Source organism: Sinocyclocheilus anshuiensis, unplaced genomic scaffold, assembly GCF_001515605.1.
Source record: "Sinocyclocheilus anshuiensis isolate Anshui unplaced genomic scaffold, SAMN03320099.WGS_v1.1 scaffold1371, whole genome shotgun sequence".
Taxonomy (NCBI): Eukaryota; Metazoa; Chordata; class Actinopteri; order Cypriniformes; family Cyprinidae; genus Sinocyclocheilus; species Sinocyclocheilus anshuiensis.
The window spans coordinates 1,155,813-1,163,845 of record NW_015539833.1 but is presented as its reverse complement, the minus strand read 5'-3'; the positions used below and the strand labels follow the sequence as shown (position 1 = coordinate 1,163,845).

Sequence of the window (8,033 nt, the reverse complement as noted above, 5' to 3'; positions counted from 1 at the left end):
GTCAGATAGATATATATATATATATATATATATATATATACAGTATATAATCATTTATAGTAATTTATACTGTAATTTAACCTGCACACAGTAGATTTGTCCATAATGAGAACTTTTCCTCCATAAGCAAGAAGAACCGCACCATCTCCTCCACAGACAATCAGTCTGATTCTGTCATTTTTTAGCTGTAGATGCTCTGCAGTGAATAAAACATATTCATCAGTTCATTGTGATGTCATTAATAAACATGCAGTATCAGATCATGTACTCTCAAATATAAATATATTTATCTTACATTTATAACTTTTTTAATGATAACCATGTGTCATTTAGAGCATCATACTTAGTTTTCCATCATGATCACAGTCTTCACTGCGCAATCTCAGGACCGAGACCTGCCCATCCCGGATGAATCCAACAAAACTCCGTCCAGCTGACATGTCCTGAACTTTTGATTTCGGACACACGGACCGTATTCCAGAATTGCCATGTTTGACTTTGTCAGGCTGCTCCAGCCCGAAACCCTCTCTGACCTGCGCTCCCCAAAAACACAACATGATCACAGCTGACGGATGAGACGATCAGACTCCAGCAGCGTCTATCTGCATCCCCGGACTGACGAACACACTCATACTAAACTGAAAGCAAACACGAAAGTTAAGCAGGAAAGACTGGTTTCAGGTTAAACGATACTTATTCGACTTCCCACAAAATGAAAGTGTTTTTAATAATATCTTCTATATTTGTTGTTTTTAACAGCGAGTGAAAGAAAAACGTTTTAGATGTGGCCACAGGACAACCTACCCACAATGACTTTCAATTCTTCCATGGACCATAAGAGTAGCGTTAGGGAAAATGTGATACTCACAACAGTCACGATTCACATTTGTTTTCCATACGATAAACGTGAATGGTGACCGTGTCTGACATTATGCATGATATGACATCCCTCCTCAAGCTTTTTATGTCGATAGTTCTCTGTATGATTGCATTGAGCTACATATTTAGGCGATTAAACATTTTATAAAGGCACCTTTGGATCTAGAACGCCTACTACAATCTCTCCTAAATCATTGGTTTAGATCCATGTCAATCATATTAGTCTGGCCAATCAACTGATTGAACCGCACCGACGAAACGGAGGGATCTGATTGGCTCATGTATTTTCCTTCATACGCGGTTGTTGGTGCAGCCTAGAAACGACAGATATCTGGCAAAGCTTTTGTAGTGAGATTGGGACCAAGAAGAAGAAGAAGAAGAAGCCTAGAAACGACACTGAGAAGAAATGATCTACTGTATGAGATTACATATACATTAACCCGTTAGGTTAAACAAGGACATCCCAGATCTCATTGTTATTATAAAATTGAAGGTAAGTAGCAAATAAAAGACTAGAAATTGTACAATATTCGCGTTCTGCTGTAGCGGGATCTGTTTGCTAGCAGCGCGCGAGCGCTGAAAGGCACAGCTCGAGGATTCATCTCCCTTTTGCTTGTTGTGTTTAATGATTACACTCAATAGTACGCGTTTTGTATAATTTATATCTGTTTCAGTCTTTTTTGCGTTATAATTTTTGTTTAAAACTTGAATAACGAGTGGTTTGAAGGTTTTGCCAGCGTGTTGTTACATAAGCGGAGTGTTGCGTCATGTTTATTTACCCTCTATTCATATTTAACTTGTCGATTCTTCGAGCGTCTATCTATATTTGTGTTATTCCCCTTTTAAATGACTGTATTAATGTTGTTTTTGCAAGTTATGTGTTTATAATGTATGAATTAAATAGGGGGTGGGGCACAATATGTTGTTGTTACTGAATGACTCCATTGGGACTTGCAGTAAACACGCTGTTTAGTGTTTAAACAAAGGCTGCCTTATAACCTAACGAGCTGACTACCTAGGCAGCATTTTTTAGGCATGTATTATAGACATATGTCTCATGTTTTTTATTACTGACTTGACTTCAGTGGGAGGGGCTGTAAGCGTGCTATTTAGTTTTCCAAGTTAAGGCTGTGCTTTAAAACCCAGTGAGCTGACTACTTGGGTAGCTATTTTTGGAAATCATAGATGACTGAAACGTGCTGTCTGTGTAGGCATCTAGTTACCTTTTGAGGCACAGCTGAAAGCTACGTGCTTCTTGTCGCATAGTATGCTATGAACATCTAGGGAATAACAAGCCTCGGGTCAAGTCATTCATTTGTTTGTTTCCTTGTTTTTCAGAGAACTCCTGGTCAAGACTGAATATTTACAGAAACCAGCTTACCTACATTCTGCACTGATTTTTGAAGCGTATTTAAGGGCCATTTGTTTCAGACTCTTCCTGCCTGTACAGCAAGTGTTGTATCCTGCCACTGAGTATGTCAGTGGCTCTTCTCATGCGATATGCCACGCTCAGCGGCTCCCGTGTCTGCTGCAAGGCTGCCCTCGGCATAACCGGCATCCACCAAGAAGACACGAGACGGGCTCTACACACTCCATCATCTCCTCGGTGCAGCAACACTCGCTTTGATCCAGACAGCAGTGGCCATCCGACTACCTGGGACTCCTTTGGGATCTGGGACAACCGCATTGATGAGCCCATCTTGCTTCCGTCGAGCATCCGATTTGGTAAACCTATTCCCAAAGTTAGCTTGTCCAAGGTGGGCTGCGCCTCACAGATTGGCCAGCGGAAGGTGAACGAAGACCACTATCAGCTATCGTGGATGACGGACAACATCATATACTTTGCAGTGTTTGACGGGCACGGAGGTGCAGAGGCTGCTGAATTCTGCCACAAAAATATGGAGAAGCATATTAAGTAAGGATAGTTGGTTCTAAAGGAATAGTTCACCTAAAAAAAAACCGGAAAAAAGCTTAAAATTTACACGCCCTCAGGCCATTCAAGATGTACAGCAGTCAACATTTGAAATGGATCAAAACCTTTCATCAAAGTTGTCCTAAAACCTAAAACCAAAATGCGTTCTTGTCTTAGGACAACTTTGATTAACTTTTTTAATCCACTTCAAATGTTGACTACTGTAGATGAGTTTGTTTCTTCATCAGAACAGATTTGGAGAAATTCAGCATTACGTCATTTGCTTACCAGTGGATCCTCTGCAGATTAATGTCTGCAGATAATCCTCTCACATCAAAATCCACTGACATATTTCTCTCCTGATTCAGATGAGACAATTTCCCACTGGATAAAGCAATATTATGTACTCATATTTTAGCTGGAAGCAGCGGTTTGAAGTTAATAATGTATTGATGTAAACACGCAGCTTTATTCTTCACAAGATGTTAATTGATGGACTGGACTGGAGTGGTGTGGATTACTTGTGGATCATTGTGATGTTTTTATCAGCTGTGTGGACTCTCATTCTGACGGCACCCATTCACTAAAGAGGATCCACTGGTGAGCAAGTGATGTAATGCTAAATTTCTCCAAATCTATTGAGATGAAGAAACAAACTCTACACCTTGGATGGCCTGAGAGTAAGTACATTTTCATTACAGCTTCATTTTTAGGTGAAATATTTATTTAGTGGGTGTGTATTTTTTTTTTTAGATATCTTTTTACAAGTTTTGTAAAGAATATGCAAGGTGTTCCATATACAACAAATGCTCATGATTGTACTCGCGTAGAGCTCTGTCGTGACTCTGCAAGCTCTGTTTACTAACATGAGACTAGTTCTTGTAATTCCTTAAAGAGATAACAAGGACTGCTTCTAAACCTGTCTAAACCATGATGGGCTTCTGAATCAGTACCTGTGGCGTTTCAGAATAACAAACTGTTTATATTGCATTTTTTATTTGTGTTTCAGAGACATTGCTGAGGAGGAGGATAACTTGGAATTAGTTTTAACCAAAGCATTTCTTGAGGTGGACAAAGCTTTAGCAAGGCATCTTCACTTCAGTGCAGATGGTAGGTCTTATTTCACTAATTAATTTTTTTAAAGCATGCACAGACTTTCAGCTGTTGTTTTAGAGTCCTAATTTATAAGTATTGCTTTGATGCATCAGGTAAACATGTAGCAGAGCCAAATGGACATTTGTGAGCAGAACATGACAATGCAGACTATATATATATATATATATATATATAATAAAATAAAATAAACAATGATCCCTAATACGGAGCAGTGAAAACCTTATAGTCATTATAGTTCACAGATTTCTCTCTGGCTCTGTAAAATGCATCCATCACGACATAGATAGCACTTAACATGCTTGTGTATACTAGGGGTGGGTTAAAAAAAATAGTCCTATATAGCTGCTGTTCTTATAAAAATATCCTCCTAAATGATTTTCCTAAAAAATATTTGCTAAACAAATTTGACAAGAAACAACAAGTGTGTTATCAAAATTAATATTTTAGTGAAAATGTTTGCTCCTTTTCTCTGCTTGCAACTGGGCAGTTGACGTAACTAGTCGAATATCTGTGCTGTGGCACTCAGAACTTTGGTCAATTGATAATAGGAATTATTTGTTTATATTTTCATTGTTGTTTTCTTCTATTTGTATTTTAAGGCTGAAAAATTACACACACTAATTGATATTAACAAACTTTACTTATTGAGTTAAACTTTTAAGTTATTATACTCATTTATTCCATTTCTGTTCATCTTAACAGACATTTAGCCTATAAGCCAGCCATTTTAATATAGTAAAGATTTGCACCCAATGCTGTTGCTGAAAAATTGATGCATCAGGAATTATTTGGAATAGCATCACCTTGAATTTAAATAGCATCAAAGATGACTTTTAAATCCCACCTTTAGTATATAATATTAGCACATAGTTAAAAAAACGTTTTTTTTTTTTAGATTCATCTGTGTTAAGTATTTTAAATGCTGTTGTGATAGAATAAATAGGATTATGCCAGGTCCATCATATTCATGTAGTGTGCAGCCCACTAGTGTGGCCTGCTGCGTGACATGTCCAATCTTGCCCTGTGTGTGTGCGTGTTATTTACAACAGCCGCGGACCCAGCTTACCCCTATAAGAGCTGCAGCTCTGCGGTACCTTTATGGAGGCCGGAGGGTTAGATTGCTCCAGCGGGTCCTTGCGTGGACTTTTGGAAGGTTCCTGACGTTTCTCTCTTTCTTTCCTTTCTGTCTTTCTCTTTATCTCTCTTCACTGTGCTCTGCCTTCTTCACATGTGTTGGTTGCTGGAAAAGAATTGATTAGTCATTGTGTTCAATTATTTATTATTTATTTATTTTTTTTGTGTATGGATAATGCTAGTTTTAGTTGATGTCAGAGAAAAGCACAATATATTTACTGTGGGAGTAATTTTTAAGTGAAGAAATGCTATTTTCTAAAAAGAGATGTGCCTCTTAAAATCAGTTGCTTTTATGCTGTTTAATGCTTTTTTCAATGCTAAGCGTAATGTTTTGCCTAAACAATGGTGTTCATTTTTCTAACGTGTCCTATGTGCTTTAGATAGTCAAAAAGGTACAATGCTACCTGCTTGCCTTGACCACTCAAGTACATCATCTCTTTTGGAAACTCCCTCTTTTTTGTTTCAGTTTACATTTGTTTTTATCAGATGCTTGATTACCAAAACAGTGTGTACATGTCAATTGATAATAGGAATTATTTGTTTATATTTTCATTGTTGTTTTCTTCTATTTGTATTTTAAGGCTGAAAAATTACACACACTAATTGATATTAACAAACTTTACTTATTGAGTTAAACTTTTAAGTTATTATACTCATTTATTCCATTTCTGTTCATCTTAACAGACATTTAGCCTATAAGCCAGCCATTTTAATATAGTAAAGATTTGCACCCAATGCTGTTGCTGAAAAATTGATGCATCAGGAATTATTTGGAATAGCATCACCTTGAATTTAAATAGCATCAAAGATGACTTTTAAATCCCACCTTTAGTATATAATATTAGCACATAGTTAAAAAAACGTTTTTTTTTTTAGATTCATCTGTGTTAAGTATTTTAAATGCTGTTGTGATAGAATAAATAGGATTATGCCAGGTCCATCATATTCATGTAGTGTGTGGCCCACTAGTGTGGCCTGCTGCGTGACATGTCCAATCTTGCCCTGTGTGTGTGCGTGTTATATTTACAACAGCCGCGGACCCAGCTTACCCCTATAAGAGCTGCAGCTCTGCGGTACCTTTATGGAGGCCGGAGGGTTAGATTGCTCCAGCGGGTCCTTGCGTGGACTTTTGGAAGGTTCCTGACGTTTCTCTCTTTCTTTCCTTTCTGTCTTTCTCTTTATCTCTCTTCACTGTGCTCTGCCTTCTTCACATGTGTTGGTTGCTGGAAAAGAATTGATTAGTCATTGTGTTCAATTATTTATTATTTATTTATTTTTTTTGTGTATGGATAATGCTAGTTTTAGTTGATGTCAGAGAAAAGCACAATATATTTACTGTGGGAGTAATTTTTAAGTGAAGAAATGCTATTTTCTAAAAAGAGATGTGCCTCTTAAAATCAGTTGCTTTTATGCTGTTTAATGCTTTTTTCAATGCTAAGCGTAATGTTTTGCCTAAACAATGGTGTTCATTTTTCTAACGTGTCCTATGTGCTTTAGATAGTCAAAAAGGTACAATGCTACCTGCTTGCCTTGACCACTCAAGTACATCATCTCTTTTGGAAACTCCCTCTTTTTTGTTTCAGTTTACATTTGTTTTTATCAGATGCTTGATTACCAAAACAGTGTGTACATATCTCATAAATATGCACAGTATTGCATAGTATAGTACACTAGAATTACATGCAAATCTCAGAACAGGATTAAGAGTAAATAGCTGTTTAATTTCTGTGTGTGATTGTGCTGTAACAGATGCAAACTCCGTATTGCGTGTCTTACTGTTTCTGTGACCGCATCACAAACTAACCATTCTACCTCGCTCTCTGGTGTGTTACAGCCTCTCTGTTGAGTGCAGGGACGACGGCCACAGTGGCCCTGCTGAGAGACGGGATTGAGCTGGTGGTGGGCAGCGTGGGGGACAGCCGAGCCATGCTGTGCCGCAAAGGCAAGGCCCTCAAACTCACTGTGGATCACACGCCTGAGAGAAAGGATGAAAAAGAGAGGTGCAGTTAGCCTAAGTGCTCCAAGCAGATTGAGACACTGTGAGTGCATGTCTTTTGAACACCATGTGTTTGTTTCTGAAGGATACGCAAGACTGGAGGTTTTATTACATGGAATAGTTTTGGTCAACCACACGTCAATGGCAGACTGGCCATGACACGCAGCATTGGAGATTTCGACCTCAAGACATCAGGTGTCATTGCAGAACCAGAGACTAAGAGAATTTCAGTGAGAGCTTTTTCTTTGAAATTCACTTTTTTACATATTCAGAATGTATTGACAACGTATTTTTACCATAATATAAATTAAAATTACCATGTTGTTATTTACGTAAATTACTGACTATTGAATTTATATATATATATATATATATATACAAACACACAATTTTACTTTTTGAGTCAATATTTTTAAATATAATTAAAAAAAAATAATAATTACAAAACAAAATAAATATAATACAATTATTTATTTTATTTATAAATAAATACTTGTAATACATTTTTCAATGTAACTTAGGCCCCGTCCACACGGAGACGCGTTTAGCTGCATACGTATACATTTTGTATCGTATAGGTGTTTCGTCCACACGGATTCGGCGTTTTGGGAGAGTGAAACCGGTATTTTTTTGAAACCGGGTCCCAGAGTGGATAAATCTGAAAACGCCGCCCTTGCGTTTTCGTGTGGACAGCGAATCCGTATATTTTCTGAAACGATGACGTCATCAGCCCACGTCTCGATCCTAGTCAGACACCGCTACGTCACGTAACGGCAACAAAAAACATGAACAAACACCGAACAATTGTCTTTTTTATTATTAATTAACATTAACACAGATTAATTAAATGCATTGTTCCATGTTCGTTTGTATACCACGCGCAAGGTTTATGCGCATAGTCCAAGTCTTCTTCTCCATTTTTAGTGTATCTCTGTGGCGGAATTACAGCGCCACATACTGGTCTGGCATGTATACTACATCGTTTTGTGTCGGTTT

The 8,033-nt window shown here is 37.6% G+C and overlaps 1 protein-coding gene across 1 annotated transcript in view; it reads left to right on the top strand.

The window, feature by feature from the left end:
- The first annotated feature begins 1,264 nt into the window (after positions 1-1,264).
- The window catches only part of LOC107684283 (protein phosphatase 1K, mitochondrial-like), a 14,419-nt gene continuing 7,650 nt past the window's right edge, over positions 1,265-8,033 (top strand). The window contains exons 1-5 of the mRNA XM_016480520.1: positions 1,265-1,372; positions 2,218-2,794; positions 3,801-3,901; positions 6,876-7,041; positions 7,123-7,267. Of these exons, the coding sequence (XP_016336006.1) occupies positions 2,355-2,794; positions 3,801-3,901; positions 6,876-7,041; positions 7,123-7,267 (852 nt within the window). The 5' untranslated portion in view covers positions 1,265-1,372; positions 2,218-2,354. The remainder of the gene's footprint in view (positions 1,373-2,217; positions 2,795-3,800; positions 3,902-6,875; positions 7,042-7,122; positions 7,268-8,033) is intronic.